Raw genomic sequence first — 20,781 nt, forward strand, 5'->3', positions numbered from 1 at the left:
GTCACAAAGAGCCAAGGCAATGAAAGTAACAGCAGATCAGAAGCAAAGTCCCAGTCCAGTCTTCTTGAACGAACAGAAATCCCAATGGCGCTTCAGCAACATCTTGCCACACGCAAAGTGAAGTGACCAAACATTCCCAATTTATTCCCCTTCCTCTTGGGTGTCCAAACACCCACACACAAACAGCAGGTGTCCCGGATCTTACTTAGAGTCAGAACTCCACACAGCTAGAGCTCGTGGATCAGGCGTGCCTAATTGCTCGTCGGAGTTCCAATCATCCTGCCCACACTCAACCCCATGCACACTTAAAGAACCATCCTCCCTTCTCCAAGCAGCCCAAGTGGGATCTGCTCCTGAAGATACCCAAGGTTCAGTAGTATCCATAGGTGTCACGACCTAGGCTGCAGAGCACCAATAACCATACACAGAGGCCAGAATCTATCTAATATCTTTATTAAGGAAATATATAAAGTTAATAAAAGCAAGTGTATGAAATAGTCCAGAAGTAGACCTTTCAGGAAAGGTCAAAATTAGTCCAAAGAAACAATGTCCAATATGAAATATTAAGGTCCAAAGTTGTAATCCAATAACCGAAACACTCACTTTGCCAGGCAAAGTGAGGGGAGATGACAATGTCCTTTAGTCCATGAACTTGAGCGAGGCTAGGGAGTAACTTGAAACAAGGCTTGATACAAGGCAACAAGGAACGAGGAGCAAGAACAAGATCCGTGGAATTACTTGGCAAAATCCGGAAAACAAGGCAAGGCTGAGTCCTGGAAAACAAGGCAAGGTCCGTGGAGGTAAACAAGGCTGGAAACGGGAACGAAGGCTTGGAAACGGGAGCGAAGGCTTGGAATCAGGAACAAGGCTTGAAACAGGAACGAGGCTTGGAAACGGAGCGCGCTGTCCACACACAACTTACTCCAGTAGCTGACGAATTGACTCCGCAAGGTCCCCTTGTGGGCAAAACACCTAAATAGGGTCTAGTTTTCCCACCAAAGAGCAGTTCTCTGGGGAACCAGAAACGAAAGCTAAACTCTGAGTCCAGATGCATGACTCCTTAAAGTTTCCCATGGAAAGCAGGCTTAATCAGCTGAATTCTTAGCAGCTATCCTAGCACTCCTGCGAGACGCTGCTGAAACTCCCCTCTGTTGTTTACAAAACTCGTGGCGAGAAAACACAGGAGATTTAGGCTCAGGGCTTGTTTGACAGACTTCTGGAAGACAAATCTCTTGCAGGTGCAAGGTTCCCAAATCTGGCTGGGAAGGTTCCAATTCTGACTGAGACGGTGAAAAACCCAAGTTCTCCTCTTCATCTGGTACTATAGTACCAGAAACGGGACTACATGGCCCATGACTCATCACACTATCCCCCTCCTCAAGCCCCCTCTCAAACTGGGACTCTCTCCCCGAGGCGCGAGGCCGCGGCTTGGCGGGATAGGTCTGATGGAAGCGGCGGGTTAGATCAGGAGCATGGACTGTGGAAGCGTCTTCCCAAGAGCGTTCCTCGGGGCCAAAACCCACCCAGTCAATGAGATATTGTAGGCGGCGGCGGTAAAAGCGAGAATCCAAAATGTCCTGAACCTCAAACTCCTCCTCCCCATTCATCAAAACAGGAGGGGGGGCCGGCCGGTCTGTATCAGGGCGCACACCATCCGCCGGAAGGAGCAGGGAGCGGTGGAACACTGGATGAATGCGCATTGAGCGCGGAAGTTGGAGTTTGAAAGTCACGGGGTTAAGTTGCGCCACCACTGGATAGGGGCCAATGAAACGGGCATCTAACTTCCGGCAAGGGCGATGGGAGGGCAAAAAGCGAGTGGACAGAAGAACCCGGTCTCCTACCTTGATTTCGGGGCCCGGCTGGCGATGTTTGTCCGCGTGACGTTTATAGTCCTCCTTGGCTTGGTCTAGTTGCTGGAGCAAGAGTTGTTGCACCGCTGTGAGTTCCTGCAGCCAGTCCTCTGCTGCGGGAACTTCTGAGGTTTCAATGACAGGGGGAAAGAAACGTGGATGGAAGCCGTAGTTTGCAAAGAACGGGGTTTCTTTAGTAGAAGCCTGGACACCATTGTTGTAGGCAAACTCTGACAGCGGCAACAGGGAAGCCCAATTGTCCTGCTGGTAGTTTACATAACAGCGAAGGTATTGTTCTAAAGTGGCATTGGTGCGCTCAGTTTGCCCATCCGTTTGGGGATGATGAGCCGAAGATAAACGAGAGTCTATGCCCAATAGTTTTTGTAGTGCTTTCCAGAAACGAGAGGTGAATTGGGACCCACGGTCTGTGACCAAACTCTTGGGCAATCCATGCAATCTGAAAACATGTTGGAGGAATAGATCTGCAGTCTCTTTGGCCGTGGGAAGGCCATCACAGGGAATGAAATGGGCTAACTTGGTGAAAAGGTCCACCACCACTAGAATCGTGGTGAATCCACAGGAAGGTGGTAGATCAGTGATAAAATCCGCAGAGATTATTTCCCATGGGTGGGATGGTGTAGGGAGGGGATGCAGAAGCCCTGAGGGCTTTTCTCTTCTTGTCTTGGAGCGCTGGCATACTGGGCAGGTGTTGACATATTTTTCCACATCCTTGCGGATCTTGGGCCACCAGAAATCTCTTAGGATCAAATGCATGGTTTTAAATAGCCCGAAATGCCCTGCTGGCTTGCAGTCATGACACAGACGAAGTGTTTTTTCCCTGCCCGGTCCTGGGGGGATGTAAACATGATTTCTATAGCAAAGTAGCCCATCCTTAAGCGAAAAGGGAAAATGTAATCCTTGGCGAAGTTGGTCCTGTGCCCAGGCATCTGCTTGCTGACTAGCCCTGATTTCCTGAGCAGAAAGGGGTCCTGGAGTAGGGGAAGTTGATTCAATGGGAGTGGATTTGGTGTTTCCCACTGTGAGCGTGGCAAAGTTCTCGGGTTGTAGCAGCTGGGACTCAAAGGTCTCCTTGCGCCCTGTAGCGTATTCCGGTTTCCGTGACAGAGCATCTGCTTGCTTGGTCTGGGCTGGGGTTACATAATGAATTTGGAAGTTAAAACGTTCAAAGAATAAAGCCCAGCGTTGTTGCCTCTGATTTAGCTTGCGGGCAGTTCTTAGATGCTCTAGATTCCGATGATCAGTATGGACTTCAATGGGAAATTTGGCCCCTTCTAACCAATGTCTCCAAGTTTCAAAGGCTGCCTTTATGGCCAATAGTTCCTTTTCCCAAATGGTGTAATTTCTCTCTGGTGCGGTCAATTGACGGGAATAAAAGGCACAAGGATGAAGATGATCTCCCACTGGTTGTAGGAGTACAGCCCCAATTGCCACATCGGAGGCGTCCGCCTGCACGATAAAAGGGGTTTCTGGGTCTGGATGCTGAAGGATTGGCTGGGACGTGAATAATTTCTTTAGTTGTTGGAACCCTTTCTCTGCTTGATCTGTCCAGCGGAAAGGCTGTTTCCCACGGATGCAGCTGGTGATTGGGTCAGACCAGCGGGCAAAGTCTGGAATGAACTTGCGGTAGTAGTTCGCGAACCCCAAGAATCGTTGCACCTCTTTCTTGTTGGTTGGCGCCCGCCATTCCAATACTGCTGAAACCTTTGCCGGGTCCATGGAGAGCCCTAGTGGTGAGACGCGGTACCCCAGAAAATCTACCTCTTGTAGATCAAAAGCGCATTTTTCCAGCTTGGCATAAAGTCCATGATCCCGCAATCGTTGTAACACCATTCTGACGTGGTTCTCATGTTCTGATTGTGATCTAGAAAACACCAAAAAATCATCCAGGTAGATGATCAAGAACCGATTTAGATAATCCTGAAAGATGTCATTGACAAAATGCTGGAACGTTGCGGGAGCTCCACATAATCCATCATTCATAACTCGGGACTCGAATAATCCGAATTTAGTCTGGAAGGCAGTCTTCCACTCGTCCCCTTCTCTGATGCGAACTAGATTATAAGCCCCCCGAAGATCCAGCTTGGTGTAGACCTTGGCTCCTCGAAGTCGGTCTAGTAGGTCCGAGATCAAGGGCAGGGGATAGCTGTTCCGCTTAGTGATATTGTTCAATGCTCTATAGTCCACCACCAAGCGTAAGTCCCCTGACTTCTTTTTTACAAACATCACTGGGGAAGCGGCTGGGGATTGAGAGGGTCTGATGAATCCCTTGCGAAGGTTTGACTCTATGAACTCCCTGAGAGCTTCTTGCTCCGGTTCAGTCAGGGAGTAGAGATGTCCTCGCGGGATCGGGGCCCCCTCCACCAAGTCAATGGCACAGTCATAAGGTCTATGTGGGGGTAATCTCTCGGCTTCTTTTTCATTGAATACATCCCAATATTCTGAGTACTTCTTGGGCAAGGTGATAATGGGTTCAGTGTCTGTGGCATGGCAGACCTTGGCTACAAGGCAATGGTTTTGGCAATATTTTGAAGCAAACTGCAGTTCTCTGTTAGACCAGGAGATGCTTGGGTCGTGAAGTGTCAGCCATGGAATTCCCAAAATCACAGGGAAATGGGGAACCTCGGTAACAAAGAAGGAAATCTCTTCCATATGTTCCCTTATCCACATTCTGGTGGGTTCCGACCACTGGCTTACGGGACCCGTCTTGAGGGGGCGGCCATCGATGGCTTGCACCACACGGGCATTCCTGAAGTCATGGTATTGTAATCCCAGAGAGTCGGCATACTCTCTATCAATGAAATTGTTTGTGGCTCCTGAGTCTATCATGGCATGGACCATGACGGGCCCTTTTTTTGCTGACCACAAGGTGACCACTAGAAGAAATAGGACCCCGGTTGGCGGCTCTTGAGTGGGTTTTTTGACCGGGTTGGCGAGCCTCTCTACGCCCGGTCGCTGGCTTCCCCCGCCGGCTGTGCGCCAGCCGCCTCAGACGCCTTCGTCTCCGTGGAGGACGCCGCCGCCAGACGGGCGGCGGGCTTCCCTTTGGCTGGGCACTCTCTGGCGAAGTGGCCCCCGTTTCCGCAGTACCAACAGAGATTTAGGCGTTGGCGGCGGGCCTTCTCGGCGGCATCTAGTCTGGGACGCACATTGCCCAACTGCATCGGCACCTCCTCGCTCCCTCTGGGGTATGGGGCTGGTGGCGGGGGTCTCCATACTGGACGCGGCTGGACGCCGGTGGGAGCGGGAGGTTTCACCCCAGCTCTACCGCTCTGGCCTCGGACCCATTGTTTTCTGTTGGCAAGCATGACTTCAGCTCGTAAACATTGATCAATGAGTGCTTCAAGAGAATGGGGAGGATCCACCTTGGAGATTTCTTCCAGCATCTCAATGTTGAGACCCTCCCGAAATTGTCCTCTGAGGGCTACATCATTCCAGCCGGTGTTGTGGGCCAGCACTCGGAACTCGGCTATGTACTGGGACATGGGTCTGTCCCCTTGGGAGAGGCGCCGGAGTTTGTGGCCGGCTGCCTCCAAATTGTCCTCGATTCCCCAGGTCGCCTTAAGGTGGTCCAAGAAATGTTGCGCCGACCTTAGATGTGGGGAGACTTGGTCGAACAGTGCCGTCGCCCAGTTGGCCGCTGGCCCGTCCAAGAGACTGTAAATCCACGCCACCTTGATGTCTTCTTGGGGAAACTCGGCAGCACGGGCCTCTAGATAAGCCTGGCATTGGCGACGGAAAACATGAACCTTAGAAGCTTCTCCAGAAAACTTGGTTGGCAATGCCAGGGCCGGGAGACGGATTCCGCGTTCCTTCAATCCCTTTATTTCTCCCTCCTGCGCATTGAGCTTATCGCGGATGCGGTCCACTTCGTCCTTGTCGATGGTGTAGCTAAGTGGCTGGCCACCCGGCACGGTTCCGGTAGACATTCTGGCCTAGGTTAATTGGTGCTTAGGGTGGCGGAGTCAAACTGTCGCGACCCAGGCTGCAGAGCACCAATAACCATACACAGAGGCCAGAATCTATCTAATATCTTTATTAAGGAAATATATAAAGTTAATAAAAGCAAGTGTATGAAATAGTCCAGAAGTAGACCTTTCAGGAAAGGTCAAAATTAGTCCAAAGAAACAATGTCCAATATGAAATATTAAGGTCCAAAGTTGTAATCCAATAACCGAAACACTCACTTTGCCAGGCAAAGTGAGGGGAGATGACAATGTCCTTTAGTCCATGAACTTGAGCGAGGCTAGGGAGTAACTTGAAACAAGGCTTGATACAAGGCAACAAGGAACGAGGAGCAAGAACAAGATCCGTGGAATTACTTGGCAAAATCCGGAAAACAAGGCAAGGCTGAGTCCTGGAAAACAAGGCAAGGTCCGTGGAGGTAAACAAGGCTGGAAACGGGAACGAAGGCTTGGAAACGGGAGCGAAGGCTTGGAATCAGGAACAAGGCTTGAAACAGGAACGAGGCTTGGAAACGGAGCGCGCTGTCCACACACAACTTACTCCAGTAGCTGACGAATTGACTCCGCAAGGTCCCCTTGTGGGCAAAACACCTAAATAGGATCTAGTTTTCCCACCAAAGAGCAGTTCTCTGGGGAACCAGAAACGAAAGCTAAACTCTGAGTCCAGATGCATGACTCCTTAAAGTTTCCCATGGAAAGCAGGCTTAATCAGCTGAATTCTTAGCAGCTATCCTAGCACTCCTGCGAGACGCTGCTGAAACTCCCCTCTGTTGTTTACAAAACTCGTGGCGAGAAAACACAGGAGATTTAGGCTCAGGGCTTGTTTGACAGACTTCTGGAAGACAAATCTCTTGCAGGTGCAAGGTTCCCAAATCTGGCTGGGAAGGTTCCAATTCTGACTGAGACGGTGAAAAACCCAAGTTCTCCTCTTCATCTGGTACTATAGTACCAGAAACGGGACTACATGGCCCATGACTCATCACAATAGGCCCCAATTCCCCAGACATCTCTGGTGGCTGTGCCCATTCAGTGCCCACTTCCTCAGCCACCACCTGTTCACCAGCATCCATTTCTTCCCCAAACTCCCCATCTGAATCTTCCTCAGAAGATTCCCCATTGAGCTCTCTAATACTTTTCCTGCGCAACTCCTCCAATGAGCCCTCCTCGTGAGGGTTTTTCCTTCCTCTCCTAATCCCACCACCATCATCCATAGTCCCCGAAGGCGCAGTCACAACATATACTGTATATATAATATTAGTTCAATATTCAACCTGACATTAAATAATACTTCTATCCCAATCCTTTAGGCAAATATGAAAAAAATATATCCCTAGAATCCTATGCCATTCCTGGAGTTGTTTTTGTGGCCCTCAACCATTTCCAATAACTAAATCACTCTTTGCTAACCCAAAAATTGTGAAATGCTGCTCCTGGAAGACTACAAAAATGGTGAAATAGGCTTTAAATAGGGTACAGCAGGCCCTTACACTAAGTCAGTGGTTTTGAACCTGTGGGCCCCCAGATGTTTTGGCCTTCAACTCCCAGAAATCCGAACAGCTGGTAAACTGTCGTTTAGTCGTTTCCAATTGTTCGTGACCTCATGGACCATTCCACGCCAGAGCTCCCTGTCGGCCGTCGCCGCCCCCAATACCTTCAAGGTCAAGCCAGTCACTTCAAGGATACCGTCCATCCATCTCGCCCTTGGTCGGCCTCTCTTTCTTTTTCTTTCCACTTTCCCCAGCATCATGATCTTTTCCAAACTTTCCTGTCTTCTACAGTATAGATGCACCCTTTTTTGTAAACAAACATACAAATCTGTTTTGCGATGAGAAGTGTATCTCTTGAACTTCCAAGTTTGTTTTGGGGAAAATGTTTGACGATGTGTATGGCCCCTAGAGAATCCCAGGGAGCAAATAAATAAATAAATAAATAAATAAAAAGCCTTTGAACTTTCCATAGGCTCATTCCAGCCTCAAAGCCTGCATTACAATTCATTCTAAAAGCAGTATTAATTGACACCTGTCTTTCTATTGTTTTAAGTGATACGAAATAACCTGTGTAATAGTAGGTTGTTTGTATCAAAGAGCCAGACAGCTTTCCATGTATGGTGTTCTGTTGTTACCCTAGCAGCAGACATTTTTGTTGTCTGCTGTTCAAAGTGGCCCTTTTGAAGTTATTTCTTTATTTTATGAAGAACATGTAAACATTTCCAAAACTCAGGAGCAGCACAAAATATAGTCATAATTATGAGAGAGAAAAAACTTGTAAAGTTGCAGGTGCTACCTCCATCAGAATGGCTGTGCTAAAGTCAAAAGACAAGAAAGACTGCAAAACGTATCTGCAGCGTGGGGCAAATGTCACAAAGGCATGTGATGTTTTAATAACTTATTGGAGAAGATTTTTGAAAATATTTTACATGTGATGTAATGTGATTCTATTTTCTATATATACTGTATTTGATGCTACAGTATTGTAAATGAAAAAAACAATAAAGAAATTATTAAACATTTGAAGCCCCTTCGTGTCTTTTGGTCCGTCCTGTACAAACCGAGCAAATGATAGCTCATAGAAGATGGCTCATTTAAAATAAATAAATTCCTGCTAATTTCAAATATCAATCAAAGAGATTACTTGGATATCAGCAATGCAAAATGTTTGTGTGTTGCACATCCAGTGGTAACATTCTCTGTAGCGTCTTTGATGTCTGAGCCTGAAAGATACACATAAGATGGTTCCAAACAGTATAGCTTCTGAGAATCATAACATTCCTCCAGCCCACGTTATTCTTAACTGCCATCAATGCAACTTTGATTTATGGTGACCACAAGAATGAGAGACCTTCTAATCACCCTGCCACCAAAAACCTTGCTCAGGTTTAGTAGACTCGGGGCTGTGGCTTCCTAGACTGAGTTCATCCATATCCACAAGCCTTGTATCTAAATTCAAACCCCACTATTCTGACTAAACAGAACAAACTGCAGTATTCCAGATGTTGCTTTATCACAACTTCAACAGGCTCTAATCATGATGTCTACTTGTGAGGAATATAGGAGTTGTAGTCCAGCATCTGGAGGGACACACAAAATGTCATGGCAGGCTACATTCAGCCTGCGGGCCTTGAGCTTGATACATGTGATCTAGGACCTATTATTTGTCCATTCAGCACACCATGAAAGCCACAGAACTTTCCTCCAGCTTTCTTTGTTGTCTAAACCTGCATTCTAATAATTAGCTTAACTGTAGTTTTTGAACTGCCTTTCAGAGAGACCATTTATATAACAAATAAACTCACAGAAGCATTGAAATTTAGGATGGCACAGATGTGGATTGCTATTTTGCAACTCTAACAGAAATATATGTAGCATTCTTATCAAACGACATCAATAGACATGCTCCTACGCACCTATTATATGTTTCATTGAAGGAGCACACACATAATTTACATAGGGACCCCCTCAGTGACAAGAATACACAATTTCTATCTGTTTATCTTGTAACTACATACATAGCAAGTAAATTGTTACTCCCAATATTGAGATTAATACTTGGCATTTATATCTATATCTACCACAAATGTTAAAGAATATCCAAAACGAATTCGATCTACAAGACACCTGGAGATTCCACCACGAAAAAGAGAAGGATTACACTTTCTACTCAGCTAGGCAAAAATGCTGGTCTAGAATAGACATGGCATGGACTTCGAGATCTTTAACATCAAAAGTAAAATCAATAAAAATCTTAACAAGAACAATCTCAGACCACTGTCCAATAGAGCTAATACTAAATCAAAAGAAGAAAACCCAAAGATGAAGACTAGATGACAACCTACTGAAAAAGGAAGAGGACATAACTGAATTCAAAAATGTATTGATCGAACATAAACTCAACCCGGATATCTCCGCACAAATACTCCGGGACACAGGAAAGGCGGTAATGCGTGGATACTTCATGCAAAAATCCGCCTTAAGGAAAAAGCTGAGGAACACAAAGGAAAAAGAGTTAGAGGGAAAAGTCGTAAAGGCCGAACAACAACTGAAGGAAAACCCAGAGAACAAAAAACAAAAACACAATTTAGAACTTCTACAAAAACAAAGAGATCAATGGGAACAAGAAGCAAGAGCAAATCAACTAAAATTTCTAAAACAGTATCACTTTTGCAATGCAAATAAACCAGGCAAGTGGTTAATGAGAAGACAGAGGGGGAAAAAAGAAAAGTCTTACATCAATTTCATAAAACCCGACGAGACAACCTACACTAAAGAAGAAGACATCCTCAACCAATTCAGACTGTATTACAACAAACTCTACAATCAAAAAGAAATAGAAGGGGATAAAATAATAAAATTCCTAAACCAGCAAGAATTATCTAAGACCAGAAAAGGGACCTAAACAAAGAAATCATGGACTGAGAAATAAAAATTGTAATCCACAAACTAGACTCTCAGAAGGCGCCAGGCCTGGATGGACTGACAGCCGCATATTACAAGACCTTCGAAGACACTCTTATACCTCATTTGAAAAGAATCATGAACCAAGTAATGACAGAACGTAAGCTCCCACAATCATGGCAACAAGCAACAATCACAATGATCCACAAAGAAAATTCGACAGAAACAAACGTCAAAAACTACAGACCCATATCCCTTCTAAATGTCGATTATAAATTATTCACAAATATCCTGGCGAGTAGAATGACAAACTTGGATAAAAGAAGAACAGACAGGATTTCTTCTGAACAGAAAAATAAGTGATAATCTCAGAACCATTAAACCTAATTGAATATTATGAAGTAACAAACCAGGAAGAAGTACTATTCCTGTCATTGGACATAGAAAAGGCATTCGATAATGTTAGTTGGCTCTTCCTCAGAGATCTACTAAGGAAACGAGACATCGGGACTGAATTCCAGAATGCGATAGAAACAATATACAACACACAGGAAGCGAAAATTCTAATAAACGGAATACAGTCAAAGAAAATAACAATACAAAAGGGAACTAGACAAGGATGCCCCCTCTCGCCCCTCCTCTTTATAACAGTTCTGAAAGTATTACTAAACATTATCAGGGAAGACAACAATTTAAAAGGCACAGTAATTCACGGACACAAATATAAATTTAGAGCCTTTGCGTACGACATGATATGGATTATTGAGGATCCGATAAACACTACAAAGGACTGGTTAAAGAGAATTGAGGAAGTTGGAGACATGACAGGACTAAAACTAAACTTAGAGAAAACTCAAGCCATGATGAAAAACTTCTCTGAAGTTAGACAAAGAAGACTCATGGAAATAACAGGATTAAGAATTACTACAAAGATGAAATATCTGGGTATTTACATATGAACCAAAAAGAGTCTGCTCCTAAAAAACAACTATGAATACACCTGGAAAGAAATCAGGAAAGACTTAAACAATTGGAACAAATTAGAACTATTGCTATTAGGGAGAATAGCAACTATCAAGTCATTCATCCTTCCTAAGCTACTCTATCTCTTTCACAATCTAACCATCATTCAAACCCAGAAACCTTTTTCGGATGGGCAAAAAGATATCTCAAAATTTGTATGGCAGGGAAGAAAACCAAGAATAAAATTTAAAAATCTCACAGACAATAAAACAAGAGGCAGAATGAACCTTCCAGACCTACGTCTATATTATGAATCTTGCGCTCTAACATGGATCAGAGATTGGCTTTTTAAAAAAAGATTGGATTATCCATGCCTCACAACCTCTGAGGATGCCTGCCATAGATGTGGGCGAAACGTCAGGAGAGAATACTTCCGGAACATGGCCACACAGCCCGAAAGACATACAACAACCCTGAGATCCTAAACTACCTAAACTAAACTAAGTCTTTGCAAGAATATGGAGATCAAACCAAATACCATCAGTAGACCAATGGCTGTCGAAGGTATGGGAAATAAAGAATATGGATAGGCTGATGTTCCTGATGAAGAAATATCAAGGAAAACAAATACAAGAAACAGACTGGTCAACCCTCGAGGAATATACAAAAACAAGACGGTCACAGACTGAAAAAGAAACGCAAGTAATAGGAGACACGGAAAGCGCAAGTATCTACAATTAACGAAACCCAACGAAGAGAAGTCCCTCCTGCCTAGAGCTTCCAAGCACTCTCTACATCTTAACGCAGGAACCACCATGAGATCACATTCCACCACTAACAAATTAAATCACCTCACAGACCCTCTTCCCCTCCCTATCCCTTTTTCCCTACCTCTATGTGCCTTCCCTCAACCCACCCACTTCCCTACCCATTCCTTTCCCTGCCCCCACTGTTATTCTCCCAGTTTTTAAATTTGTATTCAAAAACTACCAATAATTTTTTTTAAAAAAAATTACTTGGCATTTATATAACAGAGCAGTTGTTATTGATCTATAGAACCGAGTTCTCCTCAAACCTATGTATGAAAATTGAGCACCACTGAGTTTAATGGGCCATACCTCCAGGAAAGTATGTTCAGGATAGCAGCCTAAAAGTGTGAATGTCACATTGCAACAAGAAATGAAACCAGGTACCGTGAGTTGTGGATCCATTTCAAGTGATTTAGTAAACATGTGGAAATAGGAAGAAGCATTATGCTGAAGACAGGGAAATGCCAAGATAAATTATACTTTCTGAAACAACTGTGCTTGGTGATATTTGAGAAATGTTACTGTAACAGGGAAATTGTTGAGTGTCACTTCTACAATTTAGATTAAAGAATGAGACTTTAATTCTATCCTGCCCTATCTCCCCAGTGGGGACTCAGGGCAGCTTACAACATTTAGTGAGGCAAACATCCAATGCCAGATAAAAATACAAAATGATATAAACCAAAAGATAAAAAACCCAATTTACATTAAGCAACAAGCCACCCACAAAGACAATCAGACAACTGAACACAGATGAACAAATTCACATTATAACTATTTCATATTTAACAGATTTTTAAAATTTAAGTTTAAGATGATTTGACACAACTTTAACAACTATGACTCAATGCTGTGGAATCATGGGAATAAGAATCACAGATTTGGAAGAGACCTTGTGGGCCATCCAGTCCAGCCCCCTGCCAAGAAGCAGGAAAATCGCATTTAAAGCACTCCCGACAGATGGCCATCCAGCCTCTGTTTAAAAGCCTCCAAAGAAGGAGCCTCCACCACACTCCAGGGAAGAGTTCCATTGCTGAACAGCTCTCACGGTTAGTAAGTTCATCCTAATGTTCAGGTGGAATCTCCTTTCCTGTCTCTACCAAGGAGTGCTGACACCTCACCAAACTACAAATCCCAGAATTCTATAGCATTGAGCCATAGTAACCAACCTGAGTCCCTTCAGGGAGAGAGGGTGGGTTATAAAAATGTGTTGTTGTTGTTATAGGGGAGTGGTATTGAATTGCACTAATTCTACAATGTACAGCCAGCCATCATCTCTGGGGATGGGGTGGGGTCTAAATGAATCCAGGGATGATCTTTTCTTTATCCAACCTCCATGTTAGTGGACAAACTTCTAAACCTACACTCTGTTAATATACCAAATGATAGCTGGTGAGGCAGGCTTATCTGTTTCCCCCTTTCTCTTCTCTTCATTTTGCTTCTCATGCACCATCAGAGACAGATACTGCTATTTAAGTCCCCCTGCTGTTGGCAGGCATAGTAGTTAAGAGTAGGAATGGCTACAGCAGATCTCATCCTTCCCTAGCTATACGTTTGACTTCTTATTGGCATACCATCAATGCCTATATTTCTTCACCATTTCCTCAATACGAATGTTAGGGGAAAGCATACTTATAGCTAGACAATGATGAGATGGAAAACAAGGCTGGGTGGCCATAAAAAGACTTAGGGTGCATCTACACTGTATAATTAATGCAGTTTGAAACTGCTTTAACTGTCTTGCTCAATGTTAGAGAACCATGGGAGGTTCGAAAGGTTTTTAGCCTTCTCTGCCAAAGGTACCTCACCACAACTACCACAATTCCACAGCTTCGAGCCAGGGCAATTAAAGTGGTATCAAACTGCCTTAATTCTACAGTGTGGATCAAGCATGGGCAAACTTGGGCCCTCCAGGTGTTTTGGACTCCAACTCCCACCATCCTAACAGCCTACCGGCTGTTAGGAATGGTGGGAGTTGAAGTCAAAACACCTGGAGGGCCCAAGTTTGCCCATGCCTGTTGTAAATGTAGTTCTTTGTCTAGGCTTAGTTGAGGCAGGCCTGTACTATGGCATCTACCAAATTTTCTTCTGATGGCTCTTGGATTTATCGCCGGTAAAAGGGAGAAAGAAGCACAGAAAGAGAGAACATTCAAGGGATTTCTCCCAAGAGAAGGAGCAATTGCTACAATAACCCCCAGTTCGGTACCTCGAATATCCACCGCCGCCATGATTCCAGCTTCACCGGCCCGAACTACGTCATCTGCGCGCGACGCCGTGACATCCCGGGGTCTTAGAGAACAGCCAATCGAAAGAGAAAGAGCCGGCGTGCAGTATTGCAGCGGCGAGAGGAAAAGGCTTGGCCGAGCATGCGCACTTGCTGCTTCGGTTTCTCCAGGCAGCGGGCAGGGAGGGTGGTCGTTGTATTTGGGTTCTGTCGCTGAAAGGGGGCTTTAGGGAGAGACTTTCGACAATATCCTGCTCCTAGGCATTAGAAACAAATCATTTAACAACTCAGTAACCATTTCAAGTCCAAAAGATGACTGAGGCTGGTGACTGAGTTTCCAACAGACCTGATAACATCTGAGGATGGCTGCTATAGATGTGGGAGAAACGTCAGGTGAGAATGCTTCTGGGACATGGCCATACAGCCTGGAAAACTCACAGCAACCCACTGGATTTACACAGTTTGGAACTGCATTGCTTAGCAGTGTAAATCCAGCTACAACTGCCATTAACCTGGAATATCTATGTAAAGGGATCTTTTCGCACCTCTGAAACTTTGAAAAACTCAGGTAACATCTTTCATAGATTTGGGTTGCATCAATTCTGTAGAATTAATGTAGTTTGATACCACTTTAGTTGACCCAGCTCAGTGCTATGTTTTTTGTGGGACATCATCCCATTGCATTGCCAATCCCGTCAGTTGTAAAGGGAATGCAGTTTTGTAAGACCATGTTTAGTCTGTGACGGAATGAAAAATCAAAATGTGTAGTCCACGCACTGCCTTGCCAGAGAAAGGTATGTGCCACACAGATGAACAATAAAGAACAAGTGGTTTATTCTTCTTAAATCCAGAACAGCATATGTACAATATGATCAGTTGCACCCATTCACATAATGTCCTTTCATGAGAGATTTAAAATAGTCTTTCCTTTGTCCATGTGGATAAATTCCTTCCAGCAGCTCATGAAGCAAGAGCATACTTCAAACTCACTCTCTGCTTAAACTCACGCTACACCTGCTTAGCTCAAGCCTGAACAAAATTGCAACAGTATCAAAAGCTCTCAGGCTTAACAGCTCTCCAGACGGCTCATCCAATCAGTTTCATGCATCTTATTTTGCAGTTGACACACACACATTAACTAATTTCTTACATATCGTAACATAGTCCCCCAAAGTAATTTTATTATTACAGTAGAGTCTCACTTATCCAACACAAACGGGCCGGCAGAATGTTGGATAAGCGAATATGTTGGATAATAAGGAGGCATTCAGGAAAAGCCTATTAAACATCAAATTAGGTTATGATTTTACAAATGAAGCACCAAAACATCATGTTAGACAACAAATTTGGCAGAAAAAGTAGTTCAATACGCAGTAATGCTATGGAGTAATTACTATATTTATGAATTTAGCACCAAAATATCACGATATATGGAAAACATTGACTACAAAAATGCGTTGGATAATCCAGAACGTTGGATAAGCGAGTGTTGGATAAGTGAGACTCTACTGTATTAGGGACTGTTTCTTGGGTCTCACACTTTGCTTTTTGTATTTTTTTTTTCAATCTCAGCCCCCTCCCCTTCTTTTTTTTAACACCAGCATTAACAAAATCCACAGATAATAACAGCCCAACCAAAATTGGTGTATTAATTTTTAAGCCTGTTCCTGGGGTTATTTGGGGGTGCTGATTTAGAAAATTGCATTGGATAGACTACATCAGGTCTAGATGGTTAAATATGGTTTTCTGTGGGGGAAGAGATGGTGACTACTGGATGGCATGCGTTCTGTATCAGAAACTAGAGCTGATGTGGCCTATCCAATGGAATTTTCTGAATTGGCACCCCAAATAACCACACCGAATCTAAAGTTAAGCAAAAACTGATTCATAGCCCATAAACAATCAGGGCCAGCAAACACCTCCCAACAAAGGATTTCCCCAGGCAGGAATTAGCCAGGCCTTGAGCTGCAAGGCCATTAAATGCTAATCAAGGTGTTTAATTACAACATTCACACTTGCCTCCAACAGACAAAGAGTTCTTTCTCCCACCCTGGACCTTCCACAGATATATATAACCCCCCTTGCTTAATTTCCAATATACCTCACAACCTCTGAGGATTCCTGCCATAGATGTGGACAAAATGTCAGGAGAAAATACTTCTGGAAAATGTTACTAATGTTGGAGAGTAGACCCTGATCAAAGTGGTCTCTGGTCAAAAAAAGGTTGGTAACCACTGATGTAGACAATAAACTCCTTTCAATGCAGCACAAAATCTCATTGGCTTTTTAAGCTGCTGCATCACACTGTTGGCAAAAGTCATGGGGGACCTTGTCAAAGGCCTTACTGAAATCAAGATATGCTACATCTTCCGCATTCCCTGCATCTCCCAAGCTTGTAACCCTATCGAAAAAAGAGGTAAGGTTAGTCTGGGGTGAACTGTTTTTGAGAAATCCATGTTGATTTTTAGTAATTGCAGCATTCTTTTTAAGTAATTACAGACTGCCTCCTTAATGATCTACTCCAGAATATTTCCTGGTATTGATGTCAGGCTGACTGGGTGGTAATAGTTTGGGTCCTCTTTTTCCCTTCTTGAAGATAGGGACAACATTTGCCCTCCTACAGTCTGCTCTTCTTCTGTTTTCCCAGAATTTTCAAAGATCATTGCCAGTGGTTCTGAAATACTTCTGCTAGTTCCTTCAATACTCTTGGATGTAGTTCATCTGGCCCTGGAGACTTAAATTCATTTAGAGCAGCCAAGTATTCCTGGACTACTTCTTTACCTATTTTGAGCTGCATTTCCCCTATTACCTCGTCCACTCAGGTTGAACACCAATCTCCTTTTGGGAAAAGACTGAGGCAAAGAGTTTATTGGGCAGCTCTGCCTTTTTGCTATCCCGTTAGCATTTCACCATTTTCTCCACACAGAGGCCCTACTGTTTTGTTTTTCTTTTTCTACTGATATAAGCAAAGAAGCCCTTTTTATTGTTTTTAGTTTCTCTGACAAGCTTGAGCTCATTTTGTGCTTTAACCTTTTAAACCTTTTCCCTACATGTGTTGATTATTTGTTTGAATTTCTCTTTGGTGAGATCTCTTTTCCATTTCTTATACATGTCCTTTTTAAATCTCAGTTTAAAGTTCTTTGGATATCAATTTTGGGTTCTTTAGACTTCACTTTTTTTCTCTTTGCTGACACTGTGTTTGTTAGGTCCAGAATAGCTGATTCCCTTGTTGCTTCTTCCACCTTCCAGCTATCTCCAAGGCAAGTGAGGAATTCGCTGGATTTTGTACTCTTGGTAGAGTTCGTTTTCCAACAAATATCAGAATATTTGAAAACTCCCATTACTACTATATCTCTTCTTTCTGCATGTTTGGGCATCTGCTCAAGAAAGGTCTAATCCAGGTCTTCAGTCTGGCCTGGAAGTATGTAGCAGAGCCCCAGAACTACATCTTTTTCAGTTCTTGCTCCCTTAATTCTTATCCAGATGCTCTCAGCCTGATTGTCAGGATCTCTTCACAGGTGTAAACATCCCTAACATATAATGTTACCTCTCCCCTATTTGGTCTATTTATTTGAAATAAGTTATATCCCTCCACTACTACATTCCATTCATAGGACTCATCCCATCAGCTTTCAGTGATGCCAATTACATCATAACTGTTTTGTTGTGGTAAGAGTGCTAGTTCATCTTGTTTATTTCCCATGCTCTGTGCATTAGTGTAGACATCTAAGCCTATGGGATATTCCCCCTAGCTGGTTATTTAAGATTGCTGTCCTCTACCTTCTTGGTACTTGTTCTGTTATCCAACTCTCTCTTTAGCCTTTGGGTTTTTTCATCTAGGCCTTAATAGAGTACTATCCCCAAGAATTTTGTCACCCTCCCCCCACAACTCAGTTTAAAGTTCCCCTAGTGTTTTTCTCAGCAAAAACATTCCTTCCAATGTCTGTGAGGTGCAATCTATCCCTTGCCAGAAGCCTATCTTCCTGGAAAAGCAGACTAGGGTCCAGGAAGCCAAATCGCTCTTGACAACACCATTTGCGGAGCCAGTTGTTCACCTCTTCTATTTTTCTCACCTTTCCTGGACCACACAGTGCAACTGGATGAAGAGATGAAAAGACAACGTGTACATTTTGATCCTTTGGTTTTCTCCCCAAAGCTTCAAAATCCCTTCTGATCTTTTCTAGACTATGCCTTGCAGCATCATTGATTCCCATATAAACCAGCAGAAGAGAGGGGTGATCAGTGGGCTTGACGAGTCTCATCAGCCAGTCAGTTACATGGTGGATTTTTGCCCCAGGAAGCCAGCATGCTTCTCAAGACATCCTGTCACATTTGCAAATCACTATATCTGTCCCTCTCAGGAGGGAGTCCCCTAAAACCTGCACAAATCTTGTTTGGGGACAGAAAGGATCAATTCCCTGTGTTGAATCCAGTAGATGCCCTGCAGATATCTTGAGAGCTGACCCCTTGTTGTTTTCTTCTTCATTTTTGACCAGATTCTGTCTCTAAACTGGCCTCTTCCTCAGAAACTTTCCCCCTGCATTCATCAAGGACGATCCATTCACCTGTGTCCAATAACCCCTCATCCTTCTAAGAGTGTTCTTGTTCTGCATCACTTATGAATGGGGAAAGAGCTTCTGTAATTCCAGATTCTGTGTTTGTGAACTGGCCTCCTTCTCAGAGACATCTGGCATACATTCATCAAGTACAGTTCACTCAGTTGTATCCAAGAACCTCTTCTCCTCACCAACATGTTCGAATTCCTCATCATCTGTGACTGAGTAGAGAACTTCAACGCAATTCTGTAGTTCCAGATTCCCAGAGTGATGCTTGGTTCTCCTCCTTCTTCTATGTGTTACATTCTTCCAAGCATCAACCTCCTTTACATGTGAAGTGACCTCTTCATAGCCATTCTCTGTAGGTTCATTTGATGTGCATTGTACATCTAGGATGGTTTGCTGGGCTGCGTCCAAGTAAAATTCAAGCTCCTTGATATCCTTAAGCGTAGAGACTGAAATTCTGTCACTCCCACAGAAGAGGGGGCTTAGTAGATGCAGATCCATTTACTTCTCAGTGCTGGCAGCCAAGGCCTTGATTGTCTAGAAACAACACCTTTGTCCTTTGGGTCTTGCACCTTTGTCTCGATGGAACTGGACACTTTAGTTAACCAGAAACTCACCAGCATATCCACAGCATTGTTTCCTCATGGAGTGTGCCCTCCCAAGGGGCATCTCTGTAACGGCTTGATTCCTTGAACAGACCAGTCCCCAGCTACTGTTCTTCCTGCCACAGGAATCCCTACCTATAGGCTGTGACAACAAGGGAACCCCCAGCCAGTCCTGGCATGAATACTAGACTGCCTCTTTTCCAGCCAATCAGGGAAGGGAGCAGGATGTCTGAATAGCTGTCAGAATTGTATAAGATGTCCTGCATTTCTCTGTATACTTATGCTTGTACCTTTTGAAACAAACTGTTTGTACTTGCATGCTTTTTGGCCAAAAAGTATTAAACCTTTGTGGCTTGTCTTCAACCTGGGGAGCTTGTTCCTCTGCCCTGGATGATCTGGTATAGGAGATCTCAGGCATCTCCTGTACCAGATCACAGTCCTAGCTGAAATCACTGCAAACCAATGAGATTTCCATGGCTGAGCAGGAATTTGAATCTTGTCCTCCCAGAGTCTTAAACACTCAAACCATTTATATACAGTAGCTCCCTAAACCCGTATGTATCCTATTTCTGGTTTTGTTAAAATCAAGATAGTAAAAATGTGCACATAACTGTTTGATGTTTCTAAGTGAAGTAGTACAGAATTGGCAAACACCATGTTATTTTCTTTCTAATTGAAAATTTGAGGGATATTCCATTTTCACACTCGAAGGAAATTCTTACAGTATGGAAAAATAATATCAGGAGGTGGGAAGTTGTTGCTGTTTCAATTACACCTAACTCAGGGATGAAATAAGATCTCAGAGTGGTAAACTGGAAAGAAGTATGGCCACATCTAGAAGAATGTTTCCAGACAGCAAGCCCAGTCAAAAGATAACATGCAGCTGTGTTCTGTCTCTCCCTTTTTGATATATCTTCTGTAGTAGGGAAAGGAAGGGGGAAAAGGGAGGGTAAATAGCCACCGGCAACATTGTCTTTAGCTTAACATCTTGCTGCCTCTTGGCATGTCTTTGATCAAAGAATATAAGAGTTCTTTCAAAACAGTAATTATATCCTGCATTGCACATGAGCAGAGACGGTTTAGGACCTATACAGCTTTATGTTTTCAAAATGCTGTGCTTAGTGTTTAAATTACAGGCCTCAAATGCCACAGAAGCACCTGGGCATGAAAGGAAAGGTAGAACAAAATTATCTTTGCGAGAAAGATCTTGGGATAAAAATAGAAGTAACCTACAACATGTTTGACCAGAATTCTTTGTGTTGATGAAAAGTAGGAATAAAAAGGAACTATTGACACATGTCCATATTGGCTACATGGTTACATCTTCTTGATCTTACTTTATGTCACAATGCTATGCATAAATACTTGGAAATATGCCCATTATTCTCATTAAA

At 43.7% G+C, this 20,781-nt stretch overlaps 1 protein-coding gene across 1 annotated transcript in view; it reads right to left on the minus strand.

Moving 5' to 3' along the window:
• The window catches only part of med6 (mediator complex subunit 6), a 31,054-nt gene extending 16,626 nt beyond the window's left edge, over positions 1-14,428 (minus strand). The window contains exon 1 of the mRNA XM_003228895.4: positions 14,203-14,428. Coding sequence (XP_003228943.1) covers positions 14,203-14,224 — 22 coding nt within the window. The 5' untranslated portion in view covers positions 14,225-14,428. The remainder of the gene's footprint in view (positions 1-14,202) is intronic.
• Positions 14,429-20,781: the final 6,353 nt, after the last annotated feature.

The sequence above is a fragment of the Anolis carolinensis genome, chromosome 1 (genome assembly GCF_035594765.1).
Source record: "Anolis carolinensis isolate JA03-04 chromosome 1, rAnoCar3.1.pri, whole genome shotgun sequence".
NCBI classification, from domain to species: domain Eukaryota; kingdom Metazoa; phylum Chordata; class Lepidosauria; order Squamata; family Dactyloidae; genus Anolis; species Anolis carolinensis.